The sequence below is a fragment of the Canis lupus genome, chromosome 22 (genome assembly GCF_048164855.1).
Source record: "Canis lupus baileyi chromosome 22, mCanLup2.hap1, whole genome shotgun sequence".
In the NCBI taxonomy this organism is placed as follows: Eukaryota; Metazoa; Chordata; class Mammalia; order Carnivora; family Canidae; genus Canis; species Canis lupus.
Genome location: NC_132859.1, coordinates 35807582 through 35827109, shown reverse-complemented (window position 1 = coordinate 35827109; position 19528 = coordinate 35807582). Strand labels below are relative to the sequence as shown.

Here is a 19528-nt window from a genome sequence, read left to right as displayed (position 1 = left end):
AGATGTCTTTTGGTGGGTGAATGGACAAACTGATACCACCAGACAGTGGAACATTATTCAGTGCTAAAAAGAAATGAACTATGAGGCCATGAAAAGACATGGAGGAAACTTACATGCCTATAACTAAGTGAAAGACGCCAATCTGAAAAGTCTACATATTGTATAGATTCAACAATATGACATTCTGGAAAAGGCAAAAATTTGTAAACTGTAAAAAGATCAGTGGTTTCTGGGAGTTGGGAGTTGGGGAGAAATGAATAGACAGTGAACAGAGGATTTTTAGGATTGTGAAAATATATGATATTATAGTGATGGATACATCTCATTATATATTTGTCCAAACCCATAGAATGTATACCACCAAGAGTCAACCCTAAGGTAAACTGGACTTTGGGTGATCATGATGTACCAATACAGCTCATCCTTAGTGTAAAATATATCATTCTGGTGAGTGATTCTGTTAATAGGGGAGACTCTGCAGTTTGGGAGCAGGAGGTATATGAGAAATCTCTGCACCTTTCTCTCAGATTTGTTGTAAATCCAAAGCTGCCCTAAAAATGTCTTCACAAAAAAGAAAAAGTAACATACTAAAGGTGAGAATTGTGAAATTTCCATGTTTGGCCCACAGAAGATACAAATCAATCTTTTAATTCATTTAAGTGCAATTTCTAGGACATCCTCCTCCTACTTGATCATGCTGTACTACTCGATGACAAACTTTTGTGTATTGTCAACAGCATGCAAACAGGTAAGACACTCATTCATTTAATGAGTATTTGTTGACAATCATATTAGTCTAGGGCACCATGCCAGATAGGGCAGATCAAAAGGAACTGCAACTAGTAAAATCCTGAGGAGGTGAAAGAAGGGCCCAGAATGTTACTCCTGCCTCTCAGAGCCAGCCCATCTTTGAGGCCAAAGTCAGAGTGAACGGAGTTTGAGCACTTAGATAGGAAGAGAGGAGCTAGAAGGTCGTTCAGACAATTAACGAATATTTATTGAGCACCTGCACGTTTGGCAGTGAACAAAACAAGGTCACTGTTCCTTTAGAACTTATGTTCTCAGGAATAGTAGAGCAAGATGCGTAGGACACAGACTTTCCAGCCAAATTGCCTAGGTGCAAGTGCGAGCTCCCCCAACTGCCAGATATGAGACCTCTGGCAAATTACTTCAATTTTTTGCACCTCAGTTTCCTGTAAAATGGAGTTGTTTAGTTACATGAATCAATATTGACAAATTTCTTAGAACTATGGTGGGTATATAGGAAGTATGTACCTGTAAAAGTAGCTGTTTGTATTTCTTGGGTGAGAGAGATAAGTTAACAGTTAAAGCAGGGTAAGGGAATAAAAAGTCTCTGCTGAGGGACAGATTGTGTGGCTTGGGTTTGGGAATGAATCTTATATTTTTGAAAGACTTGGTCTATTTCCATAGGAAAGTGAACATTAAACATATTCATATCTGGGTGACACGTGTGATGACTTTAAAAACCCTTGAAAATAAGCACTGATTTTTCATAATTACTCATGCTTATCCAGAGGTCAGACTTAACCTCATCTCAGCTGAAATTTCAATAGTCATGATAAAATAAAGGTCATACACCCAACTCCATTGACTTGACATCACCTCGGGGGTTATTAAATCCTACATTAGGGATAATTCTAATTGATCTGGGTCCTAGCTTCACAGCCATTAAAAGTCAGGACCGGTGGCTGCCTGCCAGGGATTTGTAACTGTGGGTTTTGCTTTGATGAAGCTAAGGGGATTTCAGGTGGTCCCTCGGGTCAGGTGGTGCTGAATTAAGACCATCTGTGAAGCAGATGCCCACATACTAACTTCTCTATCTTCCCAGCACGCCTTCTGAGTCAGAGTAATTTTCTCCATGTGACAAATGGAAACTGAGGCTCAGAGGGTGACATGACTTGCCCAAGGTCCCACACCTGGGGAAGGCAGGATTTAAATCCGAGTCTCTTTGATTAGGGCAGCATCAAAACTATTCCCTAGGAAGCAGATGTCAATACCATTTAAAATACCTGACTGAAATCTCTCTGGTGCCTACAGGCATGACCCAGCTCTGCATGTTACCCAGACAGTTCTAGGCACCCATGGAATTCTGGCCCCAATTTTCCTGGGACCATTTCCACCCAAAACCTGGGTCTTGGAGAATCTCAAATAGAGTGTATTTTGTTATGTAGAGTAAGGAGAGAAGGGGGTGAGATTTGACATCTGAGTACTTTGTACACACAGACCTGGCCAAAAGGAGATCTACTCCCCACCTCTCCAATCAAAGAATTGAATTGTAGACAATGACGTTCTTAAGAATATGGCTTTGAGAGGCATTTGGGGGCTTGGTCGGTTAAGCATCTGCCTTTGACTCAGATCATGATCCTGGCATGGAACCCTATGTTGGGCTCCCTGCTCAGTGGGGAGTCTGCTTCTCCCTCTGCACCATCTCTCCCAACCCTGACTCATGTTTGTGCATGCTCATACACATTCACAATAAATTTTTTTAAAATAAATTTTTAATAAAATAAAAATAATAAAATAATAAAATAAATAATAAATTAAAAAAAAAAGTCACAGAGACAAAATGACAGTCGACTGGCTCATCTGGAAAAGAGACTAGAAAACCCTTCTATGAAACTTGAAATAAAAACTAGAAGCTGAATGCAGAAAGCACAGCAGCCATGACCCTAGGCCATCGGAAAAAATTATATAGTATTTAGTGTATCACTTGTGAAAGACAGGGAATTGTTAATTTCAGAAAAGTGTGTATGAAGTAATATTTGATTATTAATGTGGCAAACATTTATTTAGAAAATTCACTTAGAAATAGAGAGCTGGAAAATTTCCACCAATAAGTGAGAGTTATTATAGCAATAGATTAACAGGGAAGGATCTTCCTGGCTTTAAATTCCTGTCCTGCCACTTAACAGCTGTTTGGCCTACACACATAGTGCTTAACCTCTATGGACCTTAGTTTGCCCATGTTTGAAAGGGGAGAATGCTGGTAGCTGCCTTCCAGATTTGTTAGGAGACTTGTATGAGTTAAAGTATGGAAAGCACTGAGCATGGCACTGGCATGGGCAAAGCACCATGTAAACATTTGCTCTTATTATCGTTGTTCTATTACTAGATACAAGATCTTAGCCAAGTTACTTAGCCTCTCATTGCCTCGGTTTCTTCTTCAGTAAGTTGGATATCCAACACTACCCACCACATAAGATCATTTTAAGGATTAAATGAATATACCAGAGTGCTTATGATAGTAAACCTTGAATAACATTAGATTTAAAAAAATTAAAATCAGGACTGCTTGTCATTTTGAAAATAAAGCTTTTTTTTTTTTTCACTTTGTGTCTACTATTTGTTTTCAATGAATCAAAGTCAGTGAATATAGACAATTGATTTAAAATGAGCATAGCAGGGACACCTGGGTGGCTCAGCGGTTGAGCATCTATCTGCCTTCAGCTTAGGACGTATTCCCAGAGTTCCAGGATCAAGTGCTGCGTCAGGCTCCTGTATGGAGCCTGTTTCTCCTCCCTCTGCCTATGTCTCTGCCTCTCTCTGTGTCTCCCATGAATAAATAAATAAAACCTTTTAAAAATTCATAAAATGAGCATGGCAGGCTCTTCAAATTGAAGTAATAGTAATATTACCTGTCACAGTATTTATAAACAGCTATCATAACAATTAGTTACATTTCTGTAGCTATTGACAGTGCTAAAGGGGTTTTGCTTTATTTTATTTAGTTCCAACTACCACTTTATAATGGGAGATATTATTATTTCTATTTTCGGTAAATGAGGAAACTAGTAAATAGAGAGGTCCTGGGGCTTTCTGAGGTCATGTGGCAGGCACACACAGAAACCAGGTCTCGTCCACTATTGGTGCTCCTTTGGAATACATCTTAGTGTTGTAGCCAGAAGAATTCATGTTCTTAAACCAGTGGAGACCGCATATTCATAGGATGTGCATCTATATGCTACACTTGAGATAAATATGAATGCTCATCTTCAGGAAATACTATTGTCCTGTTTCTGTATACTTGAGGTAGTCCATATTTAGCATGAATATCTTATTAACCTTGTGGCTTCCTTTACTTTGTGGCTGTGTTTATGATGAGATTTTTGTCAGACCAACATTTTGTAACAACTGGATCCTGGTCAGCTGAGGCAAACTTATTATTTGTTGATAATTTTCTCCTGCTATCTTTATTCTTCATATTTAAACAATGATACTCCATTTATACTTAGAGCTTCCCAATCACGTTTCACTTGGGATTTTTTTCATTCATTCATTCACTCATTCATTCATTCATTCATTCATCCATTCAGCAATTACTCATTCAATTCTTAGCAATGCTTTTCTGGATGCCGGGGATGAGCAAACTGGCGGTCACTCTATCCCTGACTAGTTTACAGTACCTAAAGGAGACAGACATTTATTAAATTATTGCCTGAATCTGACTCTTTATTAAGAGCTACAAGACAGTGCCTGGTGAAGCTGTGGCCTCCTAAAGGAGCAGTGGAAATTACCTTAAAGAATGGACACTTGAGTTGAGACATGACAAGCCTTCTCATACCCATCTGTTTGTTGAGTTTCTTGAGTCCAGGAGTAGAGATCCCTGGGTGTCTAGCAGAATCAGCTCTAGAGCAAGGATTCAGGGACCAGGTATTAGTGGAACTGGCTAGGGAGGGCGGCAGAGGCATCATCTCCATGGAACATGTTATAGGCCTCGTTGATTTTTATTGTTATCCTAAGAGAAATGAGAAGCCCACAAAGGCTTAATCTGTCAGAGTTGTACCATAAAAAGGGTGCTTTTGTTGCTGTGTGGAGAATGGATTCCATATTGTTGGGTAGAGAGAGTAAATGGAAGTTGAGGGACCATTTAGGAATGGATTGCTGTAGGTCAGGTGAGTGAGGAGGGAGACTAGGGTGTTGGCAATGAGGGTGGAAAGAAGTGAATAGATAGGGTACATATTAGAAATAGTAGGAAACTAGTCAGGATTTAGTAGGAATAAGGGGGTGAGGATGAGAAAAGTGCAATTTTTTTTCTGAGGTTTATGCCAAAGGGCTGTACTTTGAGATTATTTACGACTATTTTGCTTCAGAAGTTGGATGTAGAATTAGAGGCTGCCTCTCATTCATGCACCATCATTCACCTCTCTTCACATTCCTCAGCTTCAGTTCAACTCACCTACTTGCTGTCTCCCCAAACCACTCCCAGTATTTTGCCTCCATCCCCTTATTCATTCACTCTCCTGGAAAGTTCATCACATACCCCACCCATTTTTCTGGACCTTCTTCATGTCCCCAGTTCATGAGCCTTTCCATAACTTTTCAGCTCACAGTGATCTTCCCCCCACATTCATTCAATTTATAATCTCCTTTAATTATATAGGTTAATAATATAATAAGGAAGTTAATTGCCTATGCTTTTTGACATTTCTAGAATTCTTATTTAATCCCTGTATTAGCGTGTAGAGACTAATACATGAGAAACTACCCTCCTGCCTTAAAACCCAATAGCAGTAGTTTCATATTGTTTAGCCTATGTATTTATGATTTCACACACACACACATGCAAACACAAACACACACTGAGATGTGGATAGATTGTTTTTGCAGTGCCCAATAGTGTCTTGTGCACATTCAGAGCATAGTAAATAAATGCACTGAAAACAAAGTGTTATTAGATGAAATTTAATTTAATTTTATGGCTTAAAAATACTTATAGTTTCTTGTAGTGCCTCCAATTGTTATGAATATCAATGTGTTTACTCAGTGTTTTTTTCACCCTTAAAAGGTCTACAGTTTGGGCTGAATCCATACTTGCCTATTGCCACCATGACTCATTTATTATTATGAGGGTTCACCTTGGGGGTAAGACATATTTGACCATGTCTTATTCATTGCAGTATCCTCAGTGCTGAGGATTATTGAGGGCATCAATAATTCATTTTTGAAGGAGTGATTGAATATTGTTGTCCCCTCTCTGACACAAAAACAGAGAATAGAATGTATTCTTGCAGGGCACCTGGGTGGCTCAGTGGTTGAGCGTCTGCCTTTGGCTCAGATCATGATCCTGGGGTCCTCAGATCGAGTCCCGCATCAGGTTCCCCACAGGGAGCCTGCTTCTCCCCCTGCCTATGTCTCTGCCTCTCTCTCTGTGTCTCTCATGAGTAAATTAAAACAAAACAAAACACATATTCTTGCTGTGTTTGGGGTCAACAAGAAAAGAGAAATTTGATGTGCTTTTTAAGTTACTTTCATTGACTAGTTAATATAAATTTTCCCCTCATATCATCTGGACCTTTTTTTTTTTCCTTTTCAATCTCCCTGTTTAATATATGGGTCTCTGATTTCATTTGTCTTAACACAGGTACATGACAAAATAGGTCTTGAGTAGGTTTGGGTCAGCAGCCAGACAAGCCGTGAGCACAGGCATATCACAAATAACCATTATGCAGTGGCAGTTGAGGGGATCTATAGAAACTCTGTTCATATCTGCAGATATTTCCCTTCACCAAAAAAGGTATAAGTTTCAATGGGAATAAAGCTTGAAAGAAGAAAATTATAATGGTATCTGTTGCCACATATTCTAGTTGATTCTGGAGCAGCACCGGCTGTCCAACTTGGGTCAGTGCTGCCTAGTGGAAAATGAGGGCAAACTCTTAAAAAAGTATCTAACACACAGCAGATGGTCAATAAATATTTGTGGGAATGAGTGGGAGACAGTACAATTGGGATGTTTTATTCCTTGTACCTTAAAGTGCTTATTTAGATATAAGAGAAAATTGTTTAAAATATAAATGCTTTGCACAAAGAAGGGATCAGGTCTCCTGACTCAGGAGCAAGGCCATGATGATACTTGCCCTGAGCTGGCGACAGATTCCTGCCGATGGAGGTTCTGTAGCAACTGTGTCTTTGTTTTCCTCTGTATGGTGATACTAGGATACACCGCCTACCTATTTCACACGAGTGAGCTAGGATGAATGAATGGATGTTTGCAAGCCCCCCAGGGTCCAGGAGGTGGAGTTGTGCAAGCATCCGTTGTTATTAGATCACCCTTTGCCCTTGGCTAAGGGCCAAGGTCAACAAGTTCTCCCATCTACCTGGATTGCCATTTAGGATTTAGGCCCTGAAAGTGAACTGGGCTCTGCTTTCCTCCTTTTAAAGGTGTTGTGTGGCCTTGGATACCTGTACCTCTCTGGGCCTCAGTTTCCCCTTGTGTTAAATGAAGGGTGCTGAATCCTGATATTCAACCCATGACCGGTGGATTTGTTTTATCTGTCCTGTGCAGGAGTTTTGTTTTGCTTCAGTTTTAATATGAGTTTGAATCCCTTTAGGAAGGATATGCCTTTACAGGTTTGACGGAAGTCCTGACTTTAATCTGTCAGTCCTGCTATGCCTGTCACTCACTTACACTCAGTTCCTAGGCCTGCAAGGTGTTAGAAACCCTCCCACCAGATGTTCTCTAAGGGTTTTTTTTCATATAACAGATGTTTCTGTTCTGCTAGCTCCACAACTATTTCCCATTAAAGAACAATCACAATGTAACATAAGGGATAAAATCAACTCTACGGTTTAGATAAGTCGACTCCCTTTTTGAGGTTGTAACAGGTACAGGTATAAGCAAGTTGTTTCTTATAGGGAGTTCCTTGACTTTTTGATCACTTTACTTTCAAAATGTGTGTGTGTGTGTGCATGTGTGTGTTTTATTTTCCAGTCATTTGACCAATCTAACTTGACATTTTCTGTGCAAGGGTTATAGTTTTCTAAAACACAACTAGTTTGAAAAGACCAAGCTTTCTATCTCTGCTAGATTAAGTGCAGTTCTTTGTAAAGAGGAAACACTTTCTCTATTCTCACAGCACTTTATTTTTTAAGAAAGATTTTATTTCTTTGAGAAAGAGAGATTGCATAAGTGAGGTTAGGGGCAGAGGGAGAGGAAGAAGCGATCTCCCTGTTGAGCAGGGAGCCCGATGAGGGCTTGATCCCAGGACTCCGGGACCACGACCGAGTTGAAGGCAGACTCTTAACCACCCAGGCGCCCCTCTCATAGAACTTTAATTAAATAAACTGTTCAAATGGCCAATGCATTTTGATTATTCTGAAATACTTTGGGACTTCTATAAAAGCTGCAAAAGTAGTATGGTGGGTTTGCATCTACCCTTCACTCAGCTCTCCTTCCCTAGTGCTAGCATCTTTCATGACCATGGCACAATTATCAAGATTAAGAAATTAACTCCTAACTAATGCATTTTAACATAGTTGTCTGGTTTCTGGTTTTAATTCTCTATGTAAATTATATCTAATTTTAGCTACTTTGTTTTCAAAGAACCATTTTTAAAGGAATATTGAGGGGAAAAAATCTACTGTAAAGGATGTAGGGATATGATTTTTCATTTTGCTTTGCCAGCTAGTTATGGAGCTGAAAGTCCTCTCAGTTTCTTTAATGTGTACTTGAGCACAGACAGATCTGTAGCTTGTAATCTAATATGGAGGTTAACTGTCATTCATCAAAGGAAATAAGGACTCTCTTTTGTTGGTACAAGGAAGTTAGAACTTCCTTTTGTGGTAAGCTTTATAACAGTTTATTTTAGTGCTTTTTCAAAATAATAAACCTGATGTAGCCAAAAGTGGTAATTAACTGGAGTCATGTTAAGCTCTCTTACTAATACTGCTTTCTAAGTGCTGTTTTTCTTTACTATTAGTAAATTTAGTAAATAAAATGTGGTATTTACAAAGATGTGACCTAAGTGACTAATGAGAAAAAAAGGTATTACTGGGATTTGGAGCTATTTTCCATCAGGAATCTAATGACTTTTTGTTTTATCTTCAGTAAAGATGAAGGCATTTAAGGATCTTCTGAATGGTTTAAGGCAACTGTAGAATAAAAAAATAATTTTTTTTAGAGTCTGAAAACCATATCACAAATACTCACCATGTTACTTAGTTAGTGGGTTTATATTGTACAATTTAGATTAGTTACAGACAATTAGGTAATTTTACCATAGCATGGATTTCTTTCTCTGTCATAGGTGTTTACCCTGAAATTACCAAGAGATCATGAGCAAATGAGGTGTGTGTCTCTGGAGACTTCTTTTAGCATTAACCCACATTCAAACGGCAATAGGAGATAGGAATTACTTTTGAGAGTCTTTTTTAAGTGTATTAAAAAAAATTCAGCAATGAGTCAGTACTGTGATCATGTCTGTACTTGACCAGGGCTGTAACCCTGACCCAGACTGAACCCATTTGGCTATCCCGTAAGGCATGGAAAGATCCTTTCTCTTCCCTCTGAGGTAGTTTTTGGGTCCCATGACTGAAATATGCAGAGGAAAGATATTGAAAGTTTCTGTTCTTAAAGTAATATGCACTAGGATTTTTATATATAATATTTCACTTCACCCTCTCTCTTTTTGTAAAGAAAAAAATACTAAATTTCAGCTTTCACACTTAAAATCAAAGGGAAATCCACCTGAACACAAGTGTTTATGTAGCTAGTATTATAATCTCTTTGGCCTCATCTCATCTGCAAAATATATGTTAGAAAAATGAGTGGTGTTTGTTTTGTTTTGTTTTATTTTTGTTTTTAGCAACAGAACCCTTTTCTCCAATGAAACTGTACACAGAACCCCAGGGAAGTGGGACTGCCCTGGTTTTAAATGGGAAGCTCATGTTCAGCCCTGACTTAGCCATGGTTCTCTTTCTCCTGGGCTCACTCTTGCCCTCTCCTGGTTGTCCTGGAATTCACAACTACTCAGTCCTCAGACACTGCACTTGAGGAAATAGTTCCCACAGAATCATCTAGTGTTACTGTGAGAACAATATTACTATTTGAAAGGAGAGACTTCAGTTTTGGGATATTTGGGTGGTCTTCAGACAGCTATGTTACTGGCCCATGAGGAAATAAGTACAAAATTGAGAGTGATTAGAGATCTTTACAGCAATTCAACATTGCTGTGATATCCACGTACATGATCAGTGGATTTATCTTGCCAAACAGGATATGGAAGAAAAGTATCAGTCCATGATAGATTACAAATTTACAAGAGACTTCATAGGTGGTTTGAAAAGCACTGTTCATGAATATTATTTTATAATGAACTCTAATTTACCTCCTAAAGACTGAATAATTGAGATAATTCCTGAATACATTCAAGAATATTGTAGCATTACAAATGTTCATCAGTTGATTTGATTTGTGAGGAAGCTCTAAGAAAGATTTTTGAATTAAAGGAGTAATGACACAGGTTTGTTTTTTTAAATAGTCCTTTTATCCATTGATCCATTAATTTTTTTTTTATAGAGTTAATATCTGTTGTTTGCCTTCCTTGTGTCTGGTGAATAGGGAGGTCCAATTCCTGGTCTCATGGGGGTAATCATGCAATTGCAATATTTTGTGCACAGTTTTGCAAAGTGGGGAGTACAAGCTGCCCCAGGGCACTGAGGAAGAGCACCAGGTTTGGAGTGTTAAAGTTGGCTCTAATCCTAATATCCTAAAATAATTGTTAAAAAGAAAATAATTCATGAACTTTGGTAAAGCTACCTTAGCCAATCCTTGTAGATTATGACACAAATATTTTTTTTGAGGTTTTGTACTGTGCTTGTACCATGCCATGCCCTGTTTGGTGCATGGGGGATATATTTGCGTGTAAAACAGGTACAGTCTCTGCTCACATGAGCCTTACGATCTAGTGGAAGGAAACAAAAAATGGGCAAGAAGATTTCTGATGTTGGTGAGTTTCAGGAGATGAAACAGGGTGATGTGGTACAGATGAGTCTGTGGTTCATCAGAGGAGCTTGCACCAAAGCAGGGACAACCTGAATGACACGAAGGAGCAAGCCTGAGGATGAGAGAGCAACAGCAAGTGGCAAGTGTCCAGGCTTACAGACAGGAAGGAACATGGAGTTGCCATGTTCCTGAGCAAGAGGGAGAGGGTAGAAGTATCAGAGAAATGAAAGTCATGGAGAGGTCATGCAAAGGTGGGAAATTTGAGACTGTGCTCAGTGTGTATCCCGAGCAAGATGCTTGTACCGTCATTGTCCACAGCTCTTCCACTGGGGTTGGTGATCACAGTGGATGACATCGGTATCCTACCCCAGTCTCTCTCATCCTTTAGGACTATTTGTGTGTTGGGTGTTGCCTTCAATATTTCTTTGCTTCTTATAGCCAGTTCCTGAGTCTCTTTTTTTGGAGGACTCCTCATAAGCTCCTAGAGTCCCTCTACCCCCAGACAGGAGTGTCTGGGGAATTATGACCTCCCTCAGGGACCCTTACCCAATTACTGAAGGCTCCAGAAAGATGCAAGACTGCTCTCTTCCCTCAGGTTTAGACAGTCCTGAGGCATAATCGATACTCCAGAGCTCCTCTTGGAATCACACTGAAGCTGCCCTCTGAAACCTCTTGGTAGCACCCTTGCTTGACTTCTCTGGAGGATACTTTCTCAGTAAGTTATTGGCCTCTGGGCAACTTCACTTAAGATGTGAGCTGCTTTCCCCTCATCCCTAGTTTTGGATTATAACCACTGGTATAACTGTGATTGTTTTTGTTAATTTAAAATGGGATTAGGTGGAATATTTCAGAGCATTCCCAACTTCTCAAAGTTTTCTTCCGAATAATTTCCATTTTAACAACCATCAAGTGGAAATGATTTTGTTTATTATCTGAAGGCAATTATCTGTTTCTACTGATTCCGGTGGATTTGTTTACTGTTTAATTAAGTGAAACATTTCCAGAGAGTTATCTGTTCTCACTCTTCCAGCTCACAGAGTAGACATTCATCTTAAACTGATAAAACTATTAGATGATTATTTCCTGTTCACACACCAGGTCAATCAAATTATGGAGATTAAACAAGGGAATAAGACAGGGTGTTTAGCAGGTATGATCTGGGTAGATGTGCTCTCCTTCTGGCAGAAGAAGCCTATGTCCGAGCTTTTCCACACATTTTCCTGTGCTAATCCTTGTGGCTTGTGGCTTTCATTTCCTACTTCTGACACAGTATGTAGCTCTGGTTTGCACAGGAAATGGAAGCCAGCAGGCCAATGTGTGTATCTGGCATTTTCCCCTCAGTCCTTGAAGGAAAAGTAAAATCAGATTCTATTAATTTTGATTGGATTTCCATTTATTTTAGAACTTTTGGAGTATTTTAATATCCAAATATAAAAAGCACTTAGATCTTTTGCTTTTAAAATTATTTGCAGATCGTCATCCATGCTTCCTTTCTTCTACCCTCTCGTCTTCCCTCCTTCCCTTCCTTCCTTCTTTCTTTTACAGAAAAATGAATGTGAAATTCAATCTTTATCTGAATACATCACAAACCATAGTTTGAAGTCATTAAGTGGGTTTTTATTTGCTTGTGGTGGAATTATATGTGTGTGATAGCCTGTTTTACCTTTGGCAGTTCTCAATCTGCGATTGGATATAGTAAATGTTCAGTAAATATTTCTTCATTGTATGAATCCATGGTGTTATGTCCTAAGCACAATCCTAAAATATCATTATTATGCTTTTTGGAGTGTGCATCTGTGAAGAGAGCCTAGTCCCCAACTCGTAATTCCAGGTCAGCTTTTTGTCATAAATATGAAAGCTGTATTGGAACAATTATTTTTTAAATCCTTAGATAAACTGTCTTTGTACATTTTACAAAATAAAGTTTCGCTCCATTCTGTTGCAGTGAAACACCCATTGGCACATTCCTTTTGCCTTTAAATATCTCTGAAACACTTGGATTTGACCTTCGATTTCACAATACATTGAGGCATGCAATTATAAGACAATAACATGCTTTTTCATGCCTGAAAATAATTCTGAAGTCAAGCTGTGGCATTAAAGCACAGTTGGAAAATTTTACATCTAATCAAATTAAGCCAATAGCATATTTAATTTTGTATTTGCTATGTGACTGAAAGCATGGGTATCTTCAATTTTTTGTTTGCTTGTTTCTATTCTGGAAATTAAAACAATTGAATCAGAAATGGATTAAAAAGGGCAAACAAGTAAATTGTTTTCCATTCATTGGTTAAGTAATCTGCCTTATCTCTTATCTTTTGCATAGGAGTGGGAAATAGTATTAAAATTTATCCTGGGAAGGGTGACCATGATGACTACCAAGTTTATCCAGAAGACTGAAATGCCAGTTGGGTTGTATTCCCAGGCTGGCCATCCTCACTGTCCAGAATGTTTAAAAACAAACTTCAACCGAGTAAATTTTAAAGATCTTACTGACTTTATTCAGTGATTCATGAATTGGACGACATCCATTCTAGCAGATAGACAGGAACTCTGAGGAGCTTTATAGGCAGAAAGAAGCAGGAATGAGGAAATTATACTAGTCAAAAAATAGATTGGGTATTGCAAGGTTACTTTTTTTTAAAGGGTAACAACATGGGTATATCAGGCAGATTATTTAACTAATGCTGATCTGATGATTCCTGATTGGCTAGTTTAAGTTTTCATATCTGAGAGTGCTAAAAATGTATTGAAGTTTGGTGGCCTGGGGCTCAGTGTAAGTGACTCCATTTGGGGGCCTGTTGGCTTGCTCTTGACAGGCTGAATGAGTGCAGGGGCTGTGCAAGATGGACCCAATTCTTGTCACTACACTTGGCCCACCTGGGGATTCAGGTGGCAGTGTGAAAGCTTTAGGAATTCTGGAAATCCAGTGAAGTTTTGTGCGTTACTTTGATACTGTAATGCTTATTTGCAGCTGGGTGGGGCTTCCTCTGGGCTTTTAGGTAGATGACCCATTATAAGGGAGGAACCTCTTGAATTAGCAGCATACAGTTAAGGATACTTGTCGAGAAGACAAGCAAGGTGACATAAAAGCATTAGTTGGACTTACGGTACTTGCTTACAGTTACATGTTTTAGGGAAACCCTCAATGGGGGCACTTTTCCTGACAAACAGAATAGTGTATTTGTTGGAACAATGGGTCAGAATATTTGAAATCAAGGATGACTCAGAAAACAGAGGCTCATGGGCTTTTCTATACCTATAAACTATGTCCCAAATGTATCTGAAGGCCTTTGAGTGATAAATAATAAATGCTACTTATGTATTTTTAAAATATTTATTTATTTATTATAGAAAGTGAGGAAGGGGCAGAAGGAAAAGGAGAGAGAGAATCTCTATCAGACTACCCACTGAGCACGGAGCCTGATGTGGTGCTTGATCCCAAGACTCTGAGATCATGACCTGAGCCAAAAACCAAGAGTCAGACGCTCAACCAACCAAGTTACCCAGACGCCCCTAAGTGCTACCCATAGTAATATTTTTATTGTTGTATTATAAATGAATGTTATTTTTTGCATATTTAAATAAGTATTATAAAGTGACTTGCATGAGGATATTTTGGAGCACAAACCCAACTAAAGTTTTCCCCCTCTGGTTTATTTTGAAAGGCATGCAATGTTAATTCTGGGGCATTGATGTTTTACAATGCCTGATCAAGACAAAAAGGTGAAGACCACAGAAAAATCAACTGATAAAAAACAAGGAATCACCACCAGGTAACCCATTATTGAGTCTTTGCTAATTATTAACTCAGACAGTGGTAGGCAACCAGAATTAATGGCTTTTTGGGAAATAGAGTAGACCCTTGACAATGGCTGTTCTGGGTTATGGTGTTTACTGAAATGTTTGATCTTTTCTAGAGTTCTAAAGGAAATGCTTAGTGTGTATACACTTCCGTCTATAAGATAGGCCTTGGAGAGGCAATGCCCATCAGTGGGGATGACTAGTTCACCTGGAGTCTTCAGTTGGTTCACACTGTGTTCTTCTTTCTCCTAGGGACTACTCAGATCTTAAAAGACTTCGTTGCCTTTTGAACGTCCAGTCAAGCAAACAACAGGTAGTGTTTTCAAAGACTATGTATGCATTAATAAAAGAGAACTCACATGTTTCCAAAAGGATTGATATAACATTTTTTTAAAAAGATTTTATTTATTTGTGTGTGTCAGAGAGAGAGAGAGAGAGAGAGAGAGAGAACAAGCTAGGGGGAAGAGGCAGAGACAGAGACGTGAGCAGACTCCTCACTGACCAGGGAGCCTAACATGGGGCTCAACCCCAGGACCCCAAGACCATGATCTGAGCTGAAGGCAGATGCTTAACCTACTGAGCCACCCAGGTGCCCCCAATTTAACATTTTTATGAACAATAGTATATCTGCTTTTCTTAGTTCTTAAATATTTTTTGTCTTTCTTCATCTGGCTGTTTCCTTCATACCTGGTTCAGGTTCTGCCAAGACTCAGCATCTACAGCCTTTTCATTCTCCTTTCAGTCCTGGAATCTACTTTATTTTCTGTTTATTGCCATGTGTCCTAATTACCAAAGCCCTTCAGTCTAGAAACAGCATACTGTACTATTGAATGCCTGTATTTGACTCTTTGGAGCTTTAGGGAATTTGATTTTTTCCCAAACACTGATTATTGAGTGTCCTTTCTACTCCCCTCCACCCCTCTTCATGCTGCCCCGTTCCTACAGTACGCCTCTGATGCTTGCTGCACATTTTGTCTCACTGAAAAGAGGGGAAAGGAATGAATTTGGCTATTTTTATTTTTATTCATTTATTTGCTTTTAAAGATTTTATTTACTTATTCATGAGAGATACATAGAGAGAGTCAGAGACATAGTCATAGGGATAAGCAGGCTCTCCGTGGGGAGCCTGATGCAGGACTTAATCCTAGGACCCCCCAGGTCATGACCTGAGCCAAAGGCAGACACTCAACCACTGAGCCACTCAGGTTCCCCTTGGCTATTTTTATGATAGCATTTTTATCTTTTTATTACATAGAGAGAGAATGATACCTCTACTTGAATTTATCTTCAAATTTTTCTTTTTGGTTTTACTTTTGTTAGACTTTGGAGAATCATGAGATTAGAGGCCATCGGTGAAGATTTGGGGAACAGCTGAGTAGACACTGAGCACCATTAGTTGGTAGGGATGGTTCTTGAACTGCAGTGACCTGGCACCAAAGTCTACTATTTTATACTTGTTCAAGTAAATTTGTTGAAGAGCTTGTGTAGTGGGAATCTTGATGGATTTTGATATATCCATCAAACTAGCAGAGTACAATAATATCTTAATCTAATCTATTTATTTATAGTCAAGGATGACCTTCTAATGATTTGATGGCACATAAAGGCCAAATAATATAGTTCATGTTTAGGGAATGTTTACTATGTGTCTGCTGCATCTCTCTGTTTAGTTAACCACATCTCCCACTTTTATAAGTTAGGAAACTGAGGCATAGAGAGTTCAGTGACTTTATCAAGACCATACAGCAAGCTGGTGGTTGGACTACAGATCTGAACCCAAACTCTACATCTTTGCAATCTATGCAATCTATGTGCCTAGCCACTGAGATACCTTTTAAATGACTTGGGAAATTAAATTACAGTTCAAAAGACATTTGGATCCCTGATTTGGAGTAAACATAGTCATAAAATATCTTTTCACCTATCAGTCCTTCTTCTCTGCTATTCATACGATGGCCCTCAGGAGCAATTTCTTCCCATCTGTCAGCAGTCACTACTGCTCTTTGTCTATCCCTACCCTGCTAAAAGAATCTCCCCGATTGCTGCCCATAATCCTTCATGGACAATTACTCCAAATCACATTCCTTCTTTCTTGGATGGTGAGCAAGGTAACTCAGCATATGGTTTTGATTGTAGTTCCTATTCCCTTTCACTGTACATTCTAAGATGTAACCACGATGTCAAAGTCTTCTACTTTTTCCCTTGACTATTCCCTTCTCCCGAATTTGCCCTTCTCCTAAATTTCTTTCCTATAAAATCTAATCGAGTTGTAAGACCCAAAACTAGTGACACCACATCTGCAAAAAAGCATTCATTTTGCATTCTGGAAGTGAGCTTTCTCTTCCCAAAGCACTTTCTTTCACAGTTGTAGCACTATGTTCTTCCTTGTTTTGGAAACATTTGTCTACATGTCTTACTTCCAGATGAGAATATATATTTCCCAGCAACTTTGACTTTGCCTCTGTTTTATTGTATCCTCCATTTGATAAGCTCTTGGTCAGTTTTTGTCAAATTGAATTATGGCTTAAAATAATTGGGTTACATCATGAGCATGTATAACTTCATGGCCAGAGTAAAAGAAACACCAATGGTGTGGTTTAAATTAATTAATTAATTAATCAATTAATTAGTTAATTTATTAGAGAGAGAGAGTGAGAGAGAGAGAGAGCGCAGAAGCATGAGGTGGGATGGGGGAGCAGGCAGAGGGAGAGGGAGAGAGAAAATCCCAAGCAGACTCTGTGCTGAGTGGAGAGCCTGATGCAGGGCTCAGTCTCATGACCCTGAGATCATGACCTGAGCTGAAATGAAGAATCAGACAGTCAACTGACTGAGCCACCCAGGCATTCCACTAATGGTTATTTTTTCATTTAATTTTCCAACTTTTTTAAAAAAGATTTTATTTATTTATTCATGATAGACATAGAGAAAGAGAGAGAGGCAGAGACACAGGCAGAGGGAGAAGCAGGCTCCATGCTGGGAGCCTGACATAGAACTCAATCCCAGGTCTCCAGGATCATTCCTGGGCCAAAGGCAGGCACTGAACCGCTGAGCCACCCAGGGATCCCCTAATTTTCCAACTTTAAAGCTCACTCTGACTAGATCTATTGTGTCTCCTATCAACACCACTTTCTTATTAAAATCTAGCCAGGTTAACTAAAGTGAATTTAATAGTTCCTCCTTTAACCACTTTTAGAATTTGCAGTCTGTTGTCTGACAAGTTCACATGGATTAGCTTTTTATAAGGTCTTCCACATGTACAAAAATGCATATTTGTAATGCTTGAATTATTCAGAAAGTAGGTGGTTCTAAGAAAAAAATGAAAATGCCCTCAATGATATGAAGGTCCCGAGGTTCACAAAATTCATTCCTAATTCTGTTGATCAAACCTTAATGCATCCTTAGTTTTGAAATAATACATGTTATTCTGAACACCCTATTCTCCTTTCAGTAAAATAGTGTGGAGAAGAAAGATATTGGAAAGGATAAATCAAGCATTTATTTATATCTTGCTTGTTCTAGAAAGAATGTAAGGAGGGTTTTACAAAGATACACAAAGTAAGACAGTTTATCATAAATTAAAACCAGGCCCAAAAAAGAAAGAAGAACAAGGGTTTGAGACAAAGTAGAGGGAGGCACACAGAGATTCTCATTGAAATATGAAAAGTGACTCACACATTTGGATCTGAGATTTTTAGCAGTCAATTTGCAAAGAGAAATTTGGGAGTAAGGCTCACTCATCTAAATTTCCGATCTAACAAGACCTGGCCTGTTATTTGCAAATGGACCAAAATGGCCAATTAATCAGTTGCAGAGGAAATTTACTTTGCAATTTAGGCAGAGAATTGCAAAGACCTGAAAGTCTTTTATCTGAATCTCTAATGTGCCAAGCCACTTCCCTGTTCCTTCCTTGTGTTCCAATGTTCTACTTTCGTTTTTTGCCTGGACTGCTCTGTGTATCTCTGTGTGCCTTGTTTAACCACATTAGAGCTTGATGTTCTGTGGGACAGTCCCACAGTGGGACAGAACTGGGGACAGACACACTGAGGAAGCAGGGTTAGAATAATCATAACCTAAATAAAGACAATTCTAGGAAAGGAATTGCTCCAGCTTGTTGAAGCAGAGTGAAGTAACAAAGTTAGTTGGAGATTTCACCAGAACTTTCCACAAATCTTGAAGAAATCTACTGAAAGCTGGAATTCAGCTTTCTTTTCCTTTACATTCAAAACCAAGGAACTGAGAAATTGGTTTGCAATAACTAAAAAAGGTAGAAGAAAGAACAAATGAATTCAGTAAAGACCCATTATATACCTTGAGATACAGGTGATTTTGATAAATACTGTGGAAAGAAAAGTCATAGGGCACAGTTCCTGTGTTCTGAGAGATAAGGCATAGGAAAGACAGTCATCACATATGACAAGGCAAGACATGATTCCTGAAGGAATGGTACAGATGGTGGGTATATGGATTTTGACAGGCATAAGGAGGCCTCTCCTAGCTCAAATCACAGGAAGGGAATGGTTCTTGAAAAATAGGCTAGTTTTCCATCAGTGGAATTGGTGGAAAGGCATATCAGTGAAGTGAGTAAAATAATCAGGTATCTAAAGAAAATAACAAGCATTTGAGTAAAATGGTGACCAGACGTTTCTTTTGGAAGTAGTGGTACCTAGAGCTAGATGAGGTTGTGCAGTGCCTGAAAGCCCATCTACACATTTTGTATTTGGTCCCATAAGCAGTAGGGAATGTTGACACTTCCAGTCAGAGGTGACACAATCACATTTTTAGGAAAGTCCTTTACTTCAATCTGTAGTCTCTTTACTTTCCACTCATTCTATTCAAGCTGCTCAGGCACCTCTCATTTTCTAGAGCACAGATAGCTGTCCTCTGTCTTTGAGCCCATAAAAGTCTGTCTGGAATACTCTGAAATATTCTTGGCATCCCAGTTCATGGCCCACCCTATCTTTCCTTTACTGTTTACCACAATAA

The 19528-nt window shown here is 38.9% G+C and overlaps 1 protein-coding gene across 15 annotated transcripts in view; it reads left to right on the top strand.

The window, feature by feature from the left end:
- NEK10 (NIMA related kinase 10) overlaps window positions 1-19528 on the top strand; it is a 222816-nt gene that overhangs the window by 1960 nt on the left and 201328 nt on the right. For 12 of the 15 annotated variants that reach the window (XR_012015023.1, XM_072793048.1, XM_072793047.1 and 9 more), the window contains exons 2-3: window positions 14410-14517; window positions 14798-14858. Coding sequence is in view for 12 of the 15 variants with exons in the window: in XM_072793047.1 (XP_072649148.1) it covers window positions 14447-14517; window positions 14798-14858 (132 nt within the window). In the remaining 3 variants the exon portion in view is untranslated. Of the gene's footprint in view, window positions 1-11334; window positions 11457-14095; window positions 14274-14409; window positions 14518-14797; window positions 14859-19528 lie in introns of those variants that run through there. The other 3 variants (XM_072793036.1, XM_072793037.1, XM_072793046.1) reach the window with 3 other exon arrangements.